The 18,789-nt window shown below is 36.7% G+C and overlaps 5 protein-coding genes across 7 annotated transcripts; 3 read left to right on the forward strand and 2 right to left on the reverse strand.

Annotated features, from left to right (window-relative positions):
• Positions 1–69: 69 nt before the first annotated feature.
• On the forward strand, positions 70–3,905 carry LOC138139859 (protein white-like). Of its 3 annotated transcripts, none has more exons than XM_069060433.1 (12): positions 70–297; positions 347–455; positions 504–546; positions 594–774; positions 967–1,113; positions 1,162–1,400; positions 1,632–1,793; positions 1,842–1,950; positions 1,997–2,218; positions 2,270–2,405; positions 2,457–2,663; positions 3,680–3,905. In XM_069060433.1, exons 1-12 carry the CDS (start codon positions 295–297, stop codon positions 3,859–3,861), a joined length of 1,740 nt encoding a protein of 579 aa, XP_068916534.1. In that variant the 5' UTR covers positions 70–294; the 3' UTR covers positions 3,862–3,905. The 3 variants fall into 3 exon arrangements, with proteins under 3 accessions (XP_068916534.1, XP_068916533.1, XP_068916532.1); XM_069060432.1 differs by having other exon boundaries at positions 72–297; positions 498–546; positions 2,270–2,399; XM_069060431.1 differs by having other exon boundaries at positions 77–297; positions 498–546.
• Positions 3,906–5,528: 1,623 nt separating this feature from the next.
• LOC138139863 (serine protease inhibitor 77Ba-like) lies at positions 5,529–10,298 on the forward strand. Its single transcript, XM_069060439.1, has 8 exons — positions 5,529–5,870; positions 5,987–6,078; positions 6,132–6,326; positions 8,784–8,997; positions 9,159–9,376; positions 9,556–9,762; positions 9,821–9,959; positions 10,014–10,298. Exons 1-8 carry the CDS (start codon positions 5,852–5,854, stop codon positions 10,148–10,150), a joined length of 1,221 nt encoding a protein of 406 aa, XP_068916540.1. The 5' UTR covers positions 5,529–5,851; the 3' UTR covers positions 10,151–10,298.
• LOC138139860 (uncharacterized) lies at positions 10,151–13,115 on the reverse strand. Its single transcript, XM_069060434.1, has 6 exons — positions 12,746–13,115; positions 12,240–12,697; positions 11,358–11,533; positions 10,892–11,084; positions 10,695–10,839; positions 10,151–10,644 (listed from the first exon to the last, which is right to left on the reverse strand). The coding sequence occupies exons 1-6, from the start codon at positions 12,854–12,856 to the stop codon at positions 10,270–10,272; spliced, it is 1,458 nt and encodes a 485-aa protein (XP_068916535.1). The 5' UTR covers positions 12,857–13,115; the 3' UTR covers positions 10,151–10,269.
• Positions 13,116–13,379: 264 nt separating this feature from the next.
• Alg10 (alpha-1,2-glucosyltransferase Alg10) lies at positions 13,380–15,229 on the forward strand. Its single transcript, XM_069060435.1, has 5 exons — positions 13,380–13,673; positions 13,721–13,885; positions 13,937–14,096; positions 14,147–14,283; positions 14,332–15,229. The coding sequence occupies exons 1-5, from the start codon at positions 13,506–13,508 to the stop codon at positions 15,070–15,072; spliced, it is 1,371 nt and encodes a 456-aa protein (XP_068916536.1). The 5' UTR covers positions 13,380–13,505; the 3' UTR covers positions 15,073–15,229.
• On the reverse strand, positions 14,146–18,646 carry alphaSnap (Alpha-soluble NSF attachment protein). The gene is made up of 3 exons (XM_069060444.1): positions 18,469–18,646; positions 18,184–18,380; positions 14,146–17,041 (listed from the first exon to the last, which is right to left on the reverse strand). The coding sequence occupies exons 1-3, from the start codon at positions 18,555–18,557 to the stop codon at positions 16,452–16,454; spliced, it is 876 nt and encodes a 291-aa protein (XP_068916545.1). The 5' UTR covers positions 18,558–18,646; the 3' UTR covers positions 14,146–16,451.
• Positions 18,647–18,789: the final 143 nt, after the last annotated feature.

The raw sequence follows: 18,789 nt of genomic DNA on the forward strand, positions 1-18,789 counted from the left end.
TTTTTTTTAAGAAAAATGAAAGATTTTCGCAATTTGATAAAAAAAATAGGTAGGTAAATATTGGGACAAATTCATAATGTCAACACAAAAATGTTTCGAACTGAAATGAAGACAATTTGTTTCTAAAAAAGTTATCTCTGATTACTTTTTGTTTAACTAAGAAACCCGCTTGTCTGTCACCTAGATTTATGTTTACTCAAGTCTATATGTTGGGGAATTTAAATTAATTAAATATTTAAATCACTAAAATGTTACATTGATAAGTAGATGTGGTGAAATTCACAACACAATAGCATGGTGAGCAGAGTAAAAAATTGAAATGAAGAAATAGATTTTGAAATTTCAGCCGCAACAACAATTTTCGTTGTCTTGGCAGAATGTGAACGTGGAAATAAGCGAAAAATCGTCGAGTTTTTGGAGGTCAAAATCACAGAAACGAACCATTTTAGATAATGGTAATGTAACAACAGAGCTGACAAGAAATAAATTTGTTTTAGTTTCAGGTAGCACCAGGAGTTACTCGCTGGTTGCGATCATGGGGAGCAGGTGATTTTACGATTCCACCAAAACTCTCCTTGACATTTTTGTTTTAGTGGCTCGGGCAAAACAACATTCTTGAGTGCCATCTCTGGCCGCCGCAGAGACAAAAAGGGCATTTTGAAAATAAACAACACGGTGGTCACTGATGAGGACGTACGAAACGTGTCCGGTTACCTGCACCAGGAAGACATCTTCACTCAGTATTTGACACCTCGCGAACATTTAGAATTCATGGTAATCGAACAAGCGATTTCCAAAGTGGGCGGCACCGCCCCCGCGAGTCGGCGTGGGCTGCTGTTGAATAAAATTCTCTTGAAAATTTGAACGATTGAGCGACAGCCACACCGGTAAATTTACGGAAGCGCGGGGGCGGCGGGCCGATACCGTTTGGGAATCGGCGAATTGCAATTGATTTCGTCGTTTCAGGCGGCGCTTCGATTACATAACAAGAGCAAAGAAAAGCGCTCGATCATTAAGAAACTGCTCTCGGACCTGAGCTTGGAGGGGGAGGGTGACACTTTGATTAAAAATTTATCGGGGGGGCAGAGGCGCAGGTTGTCGCTAGCAGGAGAGGTAAAAGGAATATTGTTTGGGTCTTGTTGTTTAAAAATGGACTTGCAGCTGATCAGCGACCCTTTGATGTTGTTTTGCGACGAACCCACGACGGGTCTGGACAGTTACAGCGCGCTGGTGGTTTTGCAAAAACTACACACAATAGCGTTCTCAGGGAAAATAGTTCTGGCCTCAATACACCAACCGTCGTCGCAATTATTTCATTATTTCAATAACATTACGCTAGTGGCTGAAGGGAAACTGGTTTTTCAAGGTACCAAAGACGAAGCCAAGTCATTTTTTGAAAGGTAATTGGTAATTTGTCTAATCAATTAAATTAGTCACACCTAGCGAAATACCCAGACTTACGAAACATTTGATAAAAACAGCGAGATGTCCCACTTGAAATGATAAAGATAATTCAAATGTCAAATCCTGCTCGGAACAGGTTTCAATATGCAAATTTTTCGTTTTGTTTTCATTTTATCACTTCGTTTTTCTAAATGAGTCGACAAAATACTAAAAAAGGAACAATTCAGTCTAGATTTGCACTGCCCCTCCTCCTACAACCCAGCAGACTTCTACATAGACTGTCTCAACCGTGAAGATATTTCCAAAATAGTTGCAGTTTTCCAAAATCGAAAAAAACAAGTGGTTCTTTGTCCCCATTGCGACCGTTGCGACAACGTGTCTTTGGAAAAGTAATGAAACCGTGGAATTTGTACCACCGCTCAAAAACAATGTTTCAGACAAGCGAAAAATCATTTCTTCTACGAACTGAAGTGGCTACTGTGGAGGTGCTTCCTGGACATACGGAGGAACAAAAGCACACATCTGCGATTGTACCTGTTTGTTGTGGTACGTCGCAACACTGTGCAAATAATTTGTTTAATGGGTATTTCAGGCGGAGTTGATTTTTTTGAGTCTCGCGTACTCGCAAGTTTCACTCGCAGACCAAGATGGTGTTCAGAATATTGAAGGATTCATGTCTATGATAGCGACGGAATTCACCTTCACGAATATGTACGCCGTTATCAACGTGTTCCCAGGAGAAATAGCGGTGTTTTTGCGCGAAAAAGATTTATACTCCGCTCATTCCTACTTCTTTTCAAAAATTATATCTATGGTAATTTTCGTGAGGTTCCAGGAGTCATAAAGCGCCATATTGAAATTTCAGATCCCTTTGTCTCTAATCAGCACTGTCCTTTACACCACGATATTATTCCTGGTATTGACATTTTTGGACGGAATTTACTTATGGCTCCAAATGACATACGTAATGTTCGTAGTGGGTATGGCTTCGTTAGGTCTAGGTACTCCAAATTACAAAAAACACTGACATTTAAAAAAATATATATTCACAGGTCTAGCCTTTTCTGCTCATTTTTCCACAGTCGAACATGTGGAGTTGTTTATCGGCCCTTTAGAAACTATATTCTTCCTGCTAGGCGGATTTTCGTTGCAACTGGACAGTGTACCGACACTTTTTAATTGGATAAAATATATTTCTCCATTTTATTACAGCTTTGATTCACTTTCGAACCTATTTTGGCGACCTTTCAACGATACACGTGAGTAATAATTATTCAGAACTGAACCCAGAACATCAAAGGTGGTTCGGAAAAATTACACCCGCCAAAAATGATAAAATGCGAAATCGATATACCATTTGCAAAAAAATATTTTCATTTTTAAGATGATTAATTCCCACGTACATACATCAAACGTGCGTGTTCAGCCAATCAGAGCGCTTGCGTTCATCCAGTCAAAACTGTTTATCGCCATAAAAACATCTTACTACTCTGTCATCTGTCAAAACTGATTAAAATTGCATGATACTCCTGTCAGATTCTCAAATTGTTTTTAATAATTGTATTATAAATAATTACCCAACGTTAAAGTTTGTACTTTGGAATTAATCTTACCAAAAATAACACGACCTAATTTTTTATATCCGATAAATTTCCCAATTTTCACTTAAACATTTTTGCTTTAGACAATTTTACGAGTTGTATTTGGGCATTTTTATTCTGGTTAGGCTCGAGAGCTTTAGTTCGAGGGTTTAATCTTTGAATAAAAATGCCCAAATATACAGGGTGTAACAAAAATAAGTGCATTCATTTTAACTGGTAATAGTACTCATCCATTACAATAACTTTTCTAAATATTTTTTTTTTCGAAAACAAATTCTGAACTTTGCTTTCCAGCCCAGCAAACGATTTTAATCTAATTAGCTACATTTAATAAAGAAATAAAACAACGTGGTAACAAAAAACAAACGAAAGTGAGACCGTTTTATTCATCAAATGCAACACGAAGGGAATAAAAACATTCAGTTTTTGCGATTCCTGTTTAAGAAAATGTTCAGATTTATAAAATTGCATTTAACGTGAACGTCACGTCAAAATAAAAAGTGGACAAATGGCAATTCAATTTTGCAAATTCAAAGAAATATTATTTAGAAAAGTTGTAATTGATGAGTACTATTACCAGTTAAAATAAATGCACTTATTTTTGTTACATCCTGTATAGTTTTCGGTCTGCGAATAATTTTCTAACAATAATTTAATGGAGTTTCATTTTTCAGGTCATGCCGAAAACGATACCGTTCCATATTATTACGGCCCCCAAATTTTGGAAAATTACGGAATTTATTCAGCTTACGATCCAGTACCTTACGATATTTTATATTTACATATTCTTATGGCCATTTTTTGCTTCCTCGGATTTCTGGGAATCCTAAGGAAAAAAATTCTTTGTAGTCTATAACTAACATCAGTATCAGTAAAAGTAATTAAAGATGTAGTAACATTTTCCTTGTTTTTATTAGTAGGAGTTTAATTAGCAGATTTGCTGGAAACTATTACTGCACCGTTATCAAAACAATGAGTGGTAATAAAGATAAAGAAAATTGTATATAAGTCGTGCAAATTTATTAAATGGCAGTGTTTATGTTCTAAATAAAAATTTTATGATTGAATCCGAAAGACAAACGATTTGCAACCGCTAAACAAACCCAAGTGACAACATAGATTGCAAGGCGAAATTATCAGGCGAATGGAGCAAGATCTGTACAACATTGAAACATATTTTCCTGTTCTAAATATTAACAGGAAGAAACATTTACATCATTAAATAAACAAACATGACAAGGAATAAATTTCAATTTCTTAGCAGCAAGATCATTTTATTGACGACAGCCAGTGTATGCTTCTTTGGAACTTCTAAGAATTTTAATTAGCAGGTCTAAATATTTACAACAATAAAGATTCATTTCGTCGCCTAATCAAACGTCGAATAAAAATTTCCACAATATTTTTAGTCATTCTTTGCGACAAAAAAATTGTTGTTGAGATGATTCAATTTTTTTATTGCTACTGAGTTGTCAGAAAAAATTAAAACTATTTTTTTCATTTTGGGGGATTCTGGATTCTCTTCGTCGGGGGCGACGAAGAGAATCCAGAGGATCTTTAAAACAAAATACATATTTTTAAGATTAATTTAAAAAATGAATAAGTATTCCGACCTAATTGAGCAGTTGCTGTTATTTACAATTCTCGAAATCATGATAAAACTTATCTTAGAATTCAAGTGAGAAACGTAAGAACTGACTATTATTTGAAGCATTAGCACTTAATTGGTGGCAACAAGGTTTTGCTTTGTAGAAATACAATTGAGTCAACTAGGATTTGTTGCTCGTTATGACTATAACTTTAGAGTTTTTCGAATGACTAATACTTTTTGTGACTCGTTTAAGAAAAAATATATATTTTTACGTTCGCAGTACAATAGAAAATCTTCAATTCTTAATATGAATCAAAAGCTAATTTTGGTGTAGAATGGAGAGTGAAAACTAGAAAATTTTTAATTTCTTTAAGTAATTAATTCAAAATTTTTATAAAAAACCGTGACGCAAGAAACCTGAAATAGACTGAAATCGGTTTTTTGGTCTGAATTTCCAACCAGTCGAAAATTCCAAAATGAGAGAAATATTAAACGACATAAATTTAGTAAATTCAGTAAAAACCTGTTCACAATTGCATCAATTGCGGTTTTATTTTGGCGTTATTACGACGGCATAATTGTTTACAAGTTCTGTGAATTTTTGCAGAAAAAGTGATTAGTTTTTATGGCTAACCGAAGATTAACTCATCCCGACATTCCGTATTAATGGTCTAAGAGAAAAAAATGTCAATAACGAAGTCATTATTCATTGGAAAAATCGCACACGGATCTTGTTCGTAGTTTTTCGAAAATGGTATTCACTCACCGTAATGGGAATTTGAGTTGTCGATAATAGTTGTTCTTGTGCATGTATGACGGCAATTGGTAAAAATCGCGTATATAAAGTGCGGCCGCAAATGAGCGACATCATTATGTAATATCGATGATCGCTATAAATAATATTGATTACTGCACCGGCAATCACGGCGTTTGAATAAAATCCGTTTCGATCGGGAAAAAAATCGAGTCCCAGTGTGGGTTTTTCCGTTACTGACGATCCGTCCGACATTCTGTTGTATCCAACGTGTGCGTGTGCGAGCATAAACACACCACAATAAAATTTGAAGCTATAAAGAGAACGAAATTTAGAGACGGAGGTTCGTTAAGAGATAAAGGTCGCAGCAGAGCGAAACTCCAACAAAGTTCTTGGCGAGACTGGTCGGAGGTAAATAACGAGGTGCAAGTTAATTGTGCGTTTTGCGAGCAGTGTTTTCCGTTCGTCTGTGCAAGCAACATAGTGCGACGTAATACCGAAATGTATTTGAAGAGAAAGCGTAAGTAATCGGTTGAGGCACGACCAAAGGCTGTCGATGTCACCTTGAACATTTTGTTGAACCGAACCAAAACAAAAAAATCTTGTCGCACGCTCGATTAACACTTTTCCTTCCAGTGATATTTCTCGTACTGACGACGTTCATTTGTGCGATCGAAGCCGAGGGTATAGGCGATTCGGTCAATGCATTTGCTCTCGATTTGTTGGCGGTGAGTCGACGTTTGTTTAGTTGTGTTCGTTGTTGTTGATAACAACATTGCAGGCGACGGGTGCCGAAGGCAGCAGTCCACGGAACTTGGCCCTGTCACCGTATACGGTATGGACACTGTTGTCGATCGTCGACGAGGGTGCCGGGGGAAACACCGCCAAACAGTTAGAAGCCATACTCAGGATACCCGGTGGTTCCAACAAAGATGCTTTCCGACGACAATTTCATAACATGACAGACATTTTATCGGTGAGTGCTTTCAAAACTCGTTTCTGCGAGAAATACTTGTCACGCTTCCGTAATTGGATTTTTAACTGCTGCCAAAAACTGATCAAAAGTATCTTCTTTCCTACAGTTTTTTCATGCACACGGCAAGCAGCGTTTTCACGTTTTCCAAAGAACTAAAAGTCCATGCCTGAATGTGTCTCAGAAAGTTTTTCCCGTTCCCTCCTCGAAATGCTTTTCTTCTGTTTATTCCAGATGCTTATTGATACCACCTCTAAAATTACTATTTCTTCACCCTGGACGTCTTCATTTTCGTCCAATTATACAGGGTGTAACAGAAAAAAGTGCATTTATTTTAACTGGTAATAGGATTCATCTACTAAAACTCCTAAATAATTTTTTTCTCGAAAACAAATTCTAAAGGATTTAAAAAATTCATCTAAATTTACTAAAAAGATTTGCTTACCCGCCAATAGACTGATTTTAATGTAACTACATTTAATAAAGAAACAAAACGAGGAGGTAACAAAAAAACAAACGAAAGTGATTTATGAAGCGCAATTGTAACTTCTCATGACATTCAAGAAAAACAGCAGTAATAAAAAAAAACAAACGAAAGTGAAACCATTTTATTCATCACAAATGCCATACGAAGGGAGTAGAAACATTCAGTTTTTACAATTCCTGTTTAAAAAACGGCACGTCAAAATAAAGGGGGGACAAATATGACAATTCAATTATGCAAATTCCAAGAAACTATTTAGAAAAATTATTGTAAGATGAGTACTATTACCAGTTAAAATAAATGCACTTTTTCTGTTGCACCCTGTATTTCCTTTTTACTTTTTTTCCCATTGTCCTGGCAATATTTTCACCCAATTAAATATAAATGAGACATTCATATTAAGTAAAAAAACTGGATGCAACACAGGGTATAGATATTGGGCGATTCAAGAACTAAATTTATGTATTTTAATTCAGAAACAACGCAGAATACAGTCCTTTTTATACTTTCTCAACAGATATACTCAAATATCTAATTTTAATACTCATTTATACCGTGCGATTAACAATTATTTAGATCCAAGAGCCTTTGAGATTTTGGACGTATGTCCAAATCTGAAGTTCAGACGTTCAGATTGCTCTGGAATGCATGGAAGTATTTTTGGTTGCATATACCTGTTTCAATTTAAATTTGGAATTTTTTGCCCAAACTCGGCCAAACAGGCAACAGCACAGTACCTCCATTATCCGTTATTGAAAACACCATTATACTCCGTACACTGATAGATTGCACTTTTTTGACACACACAGAGACAAGTGTCTACGCGGTAAAAAGTAGAATAGCGCGCCAAAAATTTGTTATATCATTGATACTCGAAGAATCAATAATTTCAATAACAGTTTATAACATCAGTGTGTACGAAAGTAAGGATTGATGATGATCTTTTATGTTCTGAAGTAAAAACTATTTTTGCGTTAAAATTTGATTAATAATGACAGTTGTTATTAACTGAAGTTAGCAAAGATACGAAAAATCTCACAATGTCAAAGTCACAGCCGCCTCTTATCTAAATAATTGTTGATCGCACGGTACAACCTTCAAACTTTTTGTCCTTTTGATTCCTATCTTCACACTTTAAACTGCATCCCGTATTTACACTTTCCCTTTTTCTTACGCATAGTAGTTTTTCATGTTACAGATAGGTATCCATTACTTTTCATTTTCCTCCAATCTCGTCCATTTTGCTCGTCACGTTCTCACTTACTTCTCTTTCTCGCAATTGCTCAATTTGTTGTTCATCAAGAAAAAATATGTATAGTAGACAAGAGACTTGTTGAAATACGTAATATTTTTTCATATACAGAGTGATTCAAGAAATTTAACCAAAATATCTTTTTACACTCTTTTGGTGCTTCCCAGTAAAATTCATTTGTCAAACTTTTTTTCACCCTTTCGATCCATTACTTCACCCTGTATATCACATTTCTTTAGATTTCACCCTTATTTTACATTTTCTTCGTTCACTTCTTTCTCGCAATCAGACATTAAGAAAAATGTTGTATTAAGTAAAAAATGGACAGAATTCCCAGTGTTTCTTTTCCACATACAGAGATCCAAGAAAAAATTTAATCTATTTCGAAAAGAACTCAAATAAATTAATTTATAATTTTCCACGAAACTACAGATGAGGAAGGATGTTAGTCGTGTGTAAGGATTCTTTAATTAAAAAAACAAATAAAATATTTTGTCAATGGTTTTATTTTGTCAGTTTAAAACGCAAATTTAAAAAAAAGTCATGTCCATGACATAAGTGTAAAAACTGCAGGCACAATAAAGTATGTGGTTTAAAAATAAAATAAAAAGAATTCTCGTTACGGGACTTCTTAATAGATACGATTAATTTTTTCATGAATATGATTTTTTACTGTCTCGTATCAATAAAATTTGAATAAACCTAATCACGTGTGCGTTTTCAGAAAAAAGATCAAGGAGTAAATTTGGACATCTACAATTCAATATTCACCACAGCTGAACAGAAATTAAATCCCAGTTTCCGAGACGTTTCCAGAAATGATTACAAAGTCGACGTCCAACCTATCGATTTTCGGAACCTTGAAAGAGCAACCGAAACAATCAATACGTACGTGGCACAAGCCACAAGGAATAGGATAACGAATTTTATTGTACCAGGTAATCCACCTCATATACATACTGAGTGACTCAACAAATTTACCGCACACTGCACGAGGATATTAAAAAAAATGTTTCAATTTAAAAAAAGATATTTTTTCTGGTGCTGATATAAACGCGATGCAGATTTCATTTACTAATCCAATTTTTTCGACTTTCAGGAGATTTGACAGATGCGCAAATTTTCATTACCAGCGCCCTGTATTTCAAGGGCGCGTGGAAGATTCCGTTCAACAGAACCAACACAGAACGTGCAAGTTTTTACGACGAAAAACAAAATAAAATTGGAGAAGTAGACATGATGTACCAGATAGGGTCTTACCCTTATTCTAGATTTGACTGGATGAAGGGTTACGCCGTGGAACTTTATTACGGAAATGTGAGTTATCTGGACGATGGAAATTGACGTTGGTGTATATCGAAAGAAATATGTAAAATGTGTCAGTAACACAAAAAAAAATCACTGCGGTATCTATTCCAGTGACCGTCAAAAGTTTGTCACATTTCGTGAATCGATCTGTATTAGATAAATTGATTTTAATGGTGAATATTTTGTAGAATGATGAGATGTCCATGATCGTGATCTTGCCTTATAAGGGCCAAACGCTGACAAACATGCTGCAAATGATGAGTCAGAATCCTTTCAGTACGATCATCGACAGATTAGACAAAGTGAAAGATGAGTTTGAAGGTGAAGACGTCAAAGTGTATTTACCACGATTCGCTGCCAAGTCAGACCTGACTCTCAACACAGTTTTAGAGAAGGTAGAGTTCGAAGAAGAAAAAAATATCACAAGTACTAATAAACGATTGTCTATTTCAGATGGGAATAACAGACGTGTTCGACCCAGAGACAGCTGACCTCCTCGGCATGTTCCCTCATTTTCTGTACATCTCTCGATTGATTCAGCGAGCCGAGATCGACGTAAATGAAGAGGGAACTGTCGCGTCGGCCGCTTCAGGTTGGTACCACAACACGTAGAATTAAGCTTGTTAATAAACGAATATATTTTCAGGGGCGGCGATCGCGAACAAGATACCGCCGCCGAAATTCGTCGCCAACAAGCCGTTCCTCTACTTCATCGTGAACAAGCCGACGAAGAGTATCGTGTTTGCGGGTAGAGTGACCGTTCCGCCGCTAGCGAGCCAATGATTACTCGAAAAAGTAAAACGTTTTATTAGTTTCTCAAAATGTATAAAATATTAATCACAGTACACAATTCAGACCATGTTCTCTACCACAAATTCAAACATGCGATTTGTTACATTAAATTATTGTAAAATATACTCTTTATAATTTCTCAACGACTTTAGCTCTTTTTTAAGTTGCTTTATTAAATCTAAAGGCTGGACTAAAATCGATATGTCGCGACCTACCGAATTGAGGCGGTCTCTCACTTGATTCTTCTTAAAAAATAGGTTCAGCGGTCTGCCGTTGATTTCGGTTAAGACCCAGTTGGTCAGGGAGAGGCCGTCGCAAGTTTTTGTTTTGGCGGACAGACCCTGTCTCGCTGCCGGACTGTCGCCTTCGACGGATTCGATAACTGCGGTGTTGTTCTCTTGAACTATGCCCAACAACTGGCCCTCGGTTTCGCGGTGGATCAAAAACACCTGTCCGTGAGGTATCCTCTTAATGACAATATCCACCTATAAATAACCAGCTCCAAAAAATCTGACTAACGCCCGATTTTACCTACGTATAATCCACAGTAATGAGACTCCAGTATTCTGTAAGCGTCGGCCGCTGATTTGACGGATATTCCGGCTATATTTAACACTTTATCTCCGATATGCAACACGTTGTACAACATCGGATGCTCTTTCTGTTTCCAACCACAGATCCTGTTCAATTTCACAAGTAGTAATTGCTTAATCTAAATATCTACGTCCTTACCAGACAGAATCGAAAGCGTCAACTAAAGCGATCGAACTGATACAGTCTTTTTTTCTCAACTGTAATCTTACACCACCGGAATGTTTCATTTCTTTTTGTAACTGCAATACTTGTTGCTCCCTAAACGTTTTATACGGTATGGGGGGCTGCTGGAGGGTACTCGAAGACCTCTCTAGTTGTCTATTGGACGGACCTTCGAGATTAATTAAAAAAGTTAAATCCAAATATTTACTTTCTGCCGCTGGATTCGCATCTTGACGTGCACCTCACCGTTGAAATTTACTACACTCCAACGTAATTTATTCGATTTAATTCTTAATTCATTCGTTGTTGCTCACTCTTTGTTAAAAATTATTGTTAATTTTGATTTAGTGAAATATACTTTCGCAGCACTGCCACAACGGTTTAGAAAATTTTAAACGGCGCACACGCAAAAACAAATACTAGATGTACAACTAATACAAACCTGGATCACCTTGAAACAAACATTCATAATGACAATTACTGGAGGATTCTGCACTAATTTGCTGCACTGTGCTGGAGATATTATCAAATCTAAATACTTCCGGTTCTGATGTACTTTCTCGTCGAAGTTGCGACGTCTCTTCACCTGTCGCATTGTTGTGGGAGAGGGATCTATTCCTGTCAAACGTCAGATAATAAAAATAATATTGTAGACACTTCCAAGGCATTTTTTAAAACATCTACAAACATTTGTAAGAGGTGTTGGATTTTCTCATGGGCTATGAGTCATACTTCTCGTCTATTTGCATGTAAAGTAGTCGATGTTTTCAGTTTTCATTTACAGATTTTTCACTGGTTTATCGTTCCGTCGTCGCGCAACTACACTGACCGGCACAAAAAACGACTTTTTTAGAAAAAAATTTATGTTATGAAAAATTGCAAAAATTTTAACAGCATTTTGAATTAGTATCTCGTATTGTCAAATTAAATCTTTTAATACGTAAATCAACCGACAAAAACACAACATGGAAGTACCGCAAATTTTCTAATAATTTATTTAAATAAAACAATTCGGTTGCCATGGTGACCATAGCACTCCCGATCATTGAAAATACCCCAATTTAACTATAATAAAGAAAAATACATAAGCACAAGTATAATTTCAAGATCATTTATTAAAGAAATCATAACGAGTCGTTTTTTTGTGCCGGTCAGTGTATTTCCAAGGTCACAGCCCATGAGATAATCCAACATCTCTACCAACATGTGCATCATTATAATGTAGTACACTGAACACATTGCGCAAGTCGATTACGTATTTGGTGGAAATTTTAGTAGGTCCAGATTACAATACAAATTATTTAAGAATATGAATCAGACTTACCACAGCCGTGTCGGCGCTCTCCTGGGCCCCGCGCTGCTGGCCTGAACCTCGATCCCTGGTAGCACCTCTTCTTGGCTGGTGGGTGGGGGCGGCAACGGCGAATTGGGATCTCGGGTGGAAAATAAATGGTGGCGAGTAATTTCTGGTAACTTAGAGTAGACGTTGTCTTTGGGACTCAATATTCTGAGCTCGTGCAACTTGGCTTGAAGACTGGCGACCCAGTCGAGCATCTGCTCCCAGGTAGGCGCCGTCAACCTGATAACCTCCGACTTCAGAGTCAGAACGAACTCGTACTCTTGCTCGTGCGGACAGATCGTTGGCGAGACGTGCTGGACGTCGTTTAAGTAGACAAACCAGTCCGGCTTGTGCAGGACCGCGATTTTATTGTCAGCGTACATCTCGAGAAAGGCGTCCGTGTCGTCGTGAACGCAAAACACCACCCACAGTTTCTCGCGTTTCTGGAAAAAAATAGTCAGGGGTTTGTGGTCGAGATGTTTCTTGTTCACCTTTTTGAGGTTAGATACGTTGACTTTTTTCAGCCAAGCGTTTTTGTGAATCTCTCGAAATATAATGTTTCCAAATTCGCCACGCGTCTGGTTCGAATTTTGTGCTGCCATTTTAATAGCTTCATTAGTTAAATATAATAATTATTGCTCTAAACGATTAGAAAGTGAAATCATGTTGCTTCATACGAAAACTTTACTAAATTCATCCGCATCACAGTAACTTTAGTTACGTATCCATGAAAACCGCACTGTTTAATTTAGAGTCGTGTTTGTACTGAAAAACCACAAAACTAAATTTTTTCGGTTGTATCTTAGGTTATAAATCTCGAATGACATTTGTCGACTGTGACATAAAACAGTTGCTACTTCCTGGCCGCCTTCTCCACAGAGGGAACACAAATCGACCAAAATTAATTGTAATAATGTTAGTAAGTGGTGTTTTTCCTTGACTATCGGCGAGACATTCATAATTGATTCATAAATAAATAATTCAGAGTTTTTATATTCATTTCCTGTTCCAAAAACACCTGGTGCGCGCCTCCTTTCAAATATACCAAACAAAAATACACACCACGTGACAGAAATTGCATACGTTTGCATTTGGACTTAGCTCCGCCTATGTACTTATGTGATAATTACGTTATTTACGTTGGCAAACGTGACGGATAGAAACGTCACAAAAAATCAAAAATTATGTGTTGAAATTGTGAAACTAAAAATCATTTAACTGTAAAATAAATATATCGTAATTAGACCAAAGATGTTGCGTGTTAAGTATTCCAGCATTATTCTGTTCGGTGCTTTGGCTTTGCATTCCCTAATTTCAAAATTAATTTTTGACAAAATAAACCTAACCTCTAATATTGTTGTTGACGAAGAATTTCATTTACAATTAGGAGAGGCCTATTGCAAGTACGAATTTGACAAGGTAACGTATTACGATCGATCGAACAGCAACAAAATTGATGATTTTAGTGGCACCCTAAAGTTACAACATTTCCTGGTTTGTACTTACTGAGCAGTCTCTTACTGGGGGCTTTCAATTTGTGTTCAACCTACTGGTTAAGATTCACTTCACTACTTTTTTCTTTCATCAACATAATCCTATTTTACTGTCTGTTCAACACCAACAATGAAAATGTAAGATCCGATATGATTATTGTACATTAAAATTACCACTTTCATTTGTAGCCACGGTGGCAAAATGTCATTTCAGCAATTAATTTATCAATATTACCACCTCTATATTTCTTCAGTCATCTCTATTACACTGATGTTGCTTCACTCACAATGATTCTACTCCTATTCCTACTCTCCCAGAGAGGACATCATTACCTCGCATCTATTTTTGGTATGTCCAAAACATAAACATCTATCAAAGCCAATTTTATGTAATTCCAGGCATGTTTGCTGTTTTATTTCGTCAAACCAACATAATTTGGATGGGAATGGTTTTTGCATGTTATGTCCTCAAAGAACTGAACACAGTTTACCAGAAAAAGCCCAGAAAAGGGAGCAGTCGCGGCGATTCTGCCAAGGTTTGTATGCACACCCTTGTCAATTGTGATTGATTGATGGAATTTTAGGAGTTGATTCAACTTCTAAAAATTTTTCAAGGGGATTTATGGATTACCCTTAAAAGGACGACATTGCAATTTTGGCTGAATGCTGCTTCTTACACTTCACTTTTATTATTTTTTGTTTTGTTTGTTTACCTTAATGGAAGTATAGTTGTCGGCGACAAAAGCGCGCACGAGGCCACCATTCACCTTCCGCAATTGTTTTATTTCTCGCTTTTCTCTATCTTTTTCGCGTGGCCTTATTTCGCGTCGGAAGTACTGAATTTTCTGAAATTTGCTAGAACTTACAGAGTGTTCGTTCTCTGTGTTCTAGTGACAAGTCTAGTCATAATTCACTTCAATACTTTGGTCCATCCGTATTTACTGGCAGATAACAGACATTACGTGTTCTACATCTGGAATAGATTTTACGGCAAACACTTTTCATTCCGTTATTTAGTGGTTCCCGTATATCTATTCTCGTGGTTTGTGATAATTAAAAAATTATGGGACAAATCTAACGTAACTTTTCTTCTGCTGTACATTCCTTGCACGTTTGTTGTTTTAACAACGCAAAAACTGCTAGAGTTACGTTATTTTTTCATTCCGTACGTTTTATTCAGGTTACATCTAAAAAATACGTCGTCTGTGTCTCTTATGTATGAATTTTTTTCCCACCTCCTGATAAACATCTTGACTTTGTATTTATTCTTCACAAAAACAATACAATGGGAAGATTACGATTATCCCCAAAGACTAATATGGTAAACTTTGGAGCTATTTAATTTGTGATATTTCGTTGATGTAATTGTTCAAAATGCATCTAGATCTGTGTTACAACCCTGCTAGATGAAAATTCCAATGTGGCTGTTGAAATATCTTTTATGTAGTACTTTGTGACTGTAATAAACGTGTATTCTTATAATCAAGCTGTTTGTATGTCAGTTCACAACACAAGTCGTATTTGTTAAATCTATTTATTATGTCACATATAATGTATACAGGAATGGATGAGCGCTATAAGTATGATCAAATGATGTCCTATTTAGCGAATAAATCAAAATTACGATCGGCTATGAAAAGAGATTATATTATTAAAAATCACCCAAACTCTTCAATCAGTTAAATTTAATCCGTCTTCTAACATAAATTTTTCTAGAAGTGCTACAATGACCACACATATTTCGTAATAGTACCTACTGTCGTTAATATTATAACATTGACAATATAAAAATGGCATAAGTATTAAAAAGTGCACACGAAGTATGTATACACTTAACAATATTCATTTACCAAAATAATAAAAAAAAAAAACGCAGCCAACTCCCGTCGAATTGTGTTGATTGAGAATTGACCGCACTTCAACATTCCAAAATTCATTTTATGAAAAAAACTTGATATATTGGATCAAAATGCATTTTGCATGGATATAATTATGTGTTATTAAAATGTTTTTTGGAATAGTTATGTACACAGGGTGTCGTGTTTTTGACCTCACATAACTTTTATTTGTCAAGATACAATTTAAACAGCGATCAGTTGTTTTAACAATGTGTTTTATAATCTAGAACAATACATATTTATCACATGTATACTTAGATAAGCAAAAATTTGAAATAAAATTAATCTAGCATGAACACGTATAACAACATGCCCCTCCCCACCTCCGTATGTTGTTTAATTTTAAGACACTGTGTATACTAATGTGCATTTATTCAAAATTATTGTTATCTAAATATACGAATTTATAGGAATGTCGTTACTGGGTGCATCAAAAAAAAAATAGCTTGACAAAAGCTACTTGAGGTGAACTTATAGTACCCTGAGTACAGGGTGCCACATTTCCCATGGCGTTCATATAATATAGAGAATATGTAAAAAGATGCAATTTTTATATTCGTTTCGTGTAGGTCCTATAATAATTGTTAAATTTAGCACCCTATACTACATAAATATGGATCACAATAAAAAAAATATATGTTACATTCCGAACGCAAATTCACACACAACTGAGTCATTATATAATTGCATATGGTAACAAGTAACTTTAAAGGAAGTTTATTTACTTCTAATTACAAATAATCATTTCGAAGAAGTCTAACAAAACATTAAATAAATATCTTAACAACAAACGGGTGAGAATCGATTTAACGCAAGTCGGGGTTCTCGTTGAGTGTTTTCTTGATGCGTAGCAATATGGTGGTGTACCACTGGTCGAGACGCGAGATCGAGTCGTACTCTTTGACGGCATCTGTGAACCCCTCGACGTTCTGTTCCTCCATGTGCTCGATCAGCGTCTTCAACAGCTTGTACTCCCTAGAATCCTGGAACGCCGGGTACATCTGCACGTAGCGTTCCATGGCGTGGTGCGCATTCAGGACGTCGACACAGAGATGACACAAGGCAGCACGAAACAGATATTCCTTAGCACTATATTTTAAAAGCGAACTTTCTAAAGCTGAAGAGGCGACTTGTTGGTAAATGTGTATTGCTTTTTCGTAATTCTCGAGCTGCGCCGCGTACTGGGCCACCTTCAACTGACACTTGTTGGCCGACGAGTTGCTCTCCTCGCCTCTGAAATAGTCGGCTGCTTGTTCGTAGTGTTGCACGGCGCGCTCCAGGTCCACCGCGTCGGTTTCGTACATTTCGGCGATGCTCTGGTGATGCTTCGCGGCCATTGTGAAGCGACCCATGTCCGTATAGATTTCTATCGCCTTCAAGAGGCAATTTACGGCTTCTGCAAATAACAATCGGGATTACGGGAAGGTCTTCACTTTCTGGAACGGCTTGCCGTCACGGGCTCGGGTTACTCCTTGAAAACTAAGCCGGTGCCGCTTGGGATTTGAAATGCGACACGATAACGACACGTTTAATATTAACGGACAGGATCTGGGTCGTAGCGAAAGTGCGTCCTATTTTTCTTCGTTTCCACGTGAATAATGTATATGTGCAATCGTGTGGAGTTAATATAAATCCAAAAGGCAAATAAATTATTTCACCTTATTGCGAACGTAAAGCGGGAGCAAGAAAACGCCGCTTCCGGTTGTCAGTTGCCACACAACAAAAATCAAGTTTAATAAACAGGACACTGTGTAATCGATGTAAATAAAAGCGTTTAGCTTGTTGTGGGGAAATACAATTAATTAACATTTCAAAAATATTTCAACTTCTTCATTACCCTCTTCGTTCGGGAATTCCAATCGGTTTTCATTATTCAACCTAAATAATTTCGCTGCATATTTGTACTTCATTAAAATATTTCGGTGGAAAATTTCCCATTCTGAACTCCAATTCGATACATTTGTTCGTATTCAAATACAAATTTCTCAAAAGTTTTATACGAAATCAAGGTCAATTTAAACACAAAAATAATTAACAAAATATTTACGCAGAGAAATTTAGGAGTGAGATAAAAGTCTCGATATTTTTACAACCTCCACCTGGTCCTGTTTACACATTTACGTAAATAAAAAAATTATATGCGTTTCAGATTTGTTAAATCTGTAATGACTTGCACCATCAAAATTTGCAAACTTTCCTGTTGTAAATAAAGTACTTGTTAGGCAACACAACACACTTTTTATGAGTCACTGATGTCGTTATTATTATTTTTCCGCGCGGTGACAATACGTTCAACATTATTATCATTATGTTAGACCAATTGTTTGCCACACATAAAAATTATGAACAACCTATAAAGGTTTCCGACTAATTTATTATCAATTAAAAAAAATAAAAAATTCGGCGATACAACAAAGATTTTGGGAAAGATTGGACTTTGTGTCCACATTCCACAGTCTGTTGTGTCAACACCGAAATGCAGTTTAAGACTAGTCTAGGAGAAACCAATTTTTGTGGGTGATCAAAACATGCTCTTACCGTTAATGTCTGATTTCTTATAGCAATTGGCGGCGTCTACATAATTCGTGGCAGCATCGTGTCGTGCCCCACTCCGGGAATTCAAGTTAGCAGCTTCACAAAACGCACTTCCTGCTTGCGTCCAGTTTTTGGCCATTTTAAAGAGATTGGCGGCCCTCTGATAGCACTCGACGGCATCTTCGATCCTGCTGTTCCCTCTAATAGTGAATCATTTTACAATTAGACAACGGGAGCTCTTGGACAACACTTAGCCTAAATCTTGGCGAACATGTCAAATTTACCTACCCGAACAACGATCCAAAAAATCCTTTCGACGACACCTTCTTTTCGGCCTCCGCGATCAACGCCTGGGCTTTTTGTTCATTTGATGCCATTTCAACACGATTTTAACACGGATCTCTGACAAATATTTCTGACAATCTATTGACGAATCAGTACAATGTTTACACAACAGCTGGCGCTGCGGACGCGCACTTGATTATTTCGGTCGTAGCCTGCGGCGCTGAACGTGACATTTTCACATATACAGAGTGGCTCGATAAAATTTACATTGAGAGACGCACGTTTAATCGTTTCGATCGCTGCCGGCGGCGCTGAACGTGACAT

The sequence above is a fragment of the Tenebrio molitor genome, chromosome X, assembly GCF_963966145.1.
Source record: "Tenebrio molitor chromosome X, icTenMoli1.1, whole genome shotgun sequence".
NCBI classification, from domain to species: Eukaryota; Metazoa; Arthropoda; class Insecta; order Coleoptera; family Tenebrionidae; genus Tenebrio; species Tenebrio molitor.

Bases quoted from the DNA above. Each gene is read 5' to 3' on its own strand.
- LOC138139859 (XM_069060431.1), top strand. The intron at 456-497 runs GTAATGTAACAA...AATTTGTTTTAG, and splicing joins ACGAACCATTTTAGATAATG to TTTCAGGTAGCACCAGGAGT. The intron at 2,406-2,456 runs GTACTCCAAATT...ATATATTCACAG, and splicing joins TATGGCTTCGTTAGGTCTAG to GTCTAGCCTTTTCTGCTCAT.
- LOC138139863 (XM_069060439.1), top strand. The intron at 9,377-9,555 runs GTGAGTTATCTG...AATATTTTGTAG, and splicing joins TGGAACTTTATTACGGAAAT to AATGATGAGATGTCCATGAT. The intron at 9,960-10,013 runs GTTGGTACCACA...ATATATTTTCAG, and splicing joins TGTCGCGTCGGCCGCTTCAG to GGGCGGCGATCGCGAACAAG.
- LOC138139860 (XM_069060434.1), bottom strand. From the start codon at position 12,856: ATGGCAGCACAAAATTCGAACCAGACGCGTGGCGAATTTGGAAACATT. The intron at 12,698-12,745 runs GTGAACAAGAAA...ATTTTTTTCCAG, and splicing joins ACGTATCTAACCTCAAAAAG to AAACGCGAGAAACTGTGGGT. The intron at 11,085-11,357 runs GTTTGTATTAGT...TTAATCTCGAAG, and splicing joins TTTGTTTCAAGGTGATCCAG to GTCCGTCCAATAGACAACTA.
- Alg10 (XM_069060435.1), top strand. From the start codon at position 13,506: ATGTTGCGTGTTAAGTATTCCAGCATTATTCTGTTCGGTGCTTTGGCT. The intron at 13,886-13,936 runs GTAAGATCCGAT...TTTCATTTGTAG, and splicing joins TCAACACCAACAATGAAAAT to CCACGGTGGCAAAATGTCAT. The intron at 14,097-14,146 runs GTATGTCCAAAA...ATGTAATTCCAG, and splicing joins TTACCTCGCATCTATTTTTG to GCATGTTTGCTGTTTTATTT.
- alphaSnap (XM_069060444.1), bottom strand. From the start codon at position 18,557: ATGGCATCAAATGAACAAAAAGCCCAGGCGTTGATCGCGGAGGCCGAA. The intron at 18,381-18,468 runs GTAGGTAAATTT...ATTCACTATTAG, and splicing joins TTTTTTGGATCGTTGTTCGG to AGGGAACAGCAGGATCGAAG. The intron at 17,042-18,183 runs GTAAGAGCATGT...TGTTATTTGCAG, and splicing joins TAAGAAATCAGACATTAACG to AAGCCGTAAATTGCCTCTTG.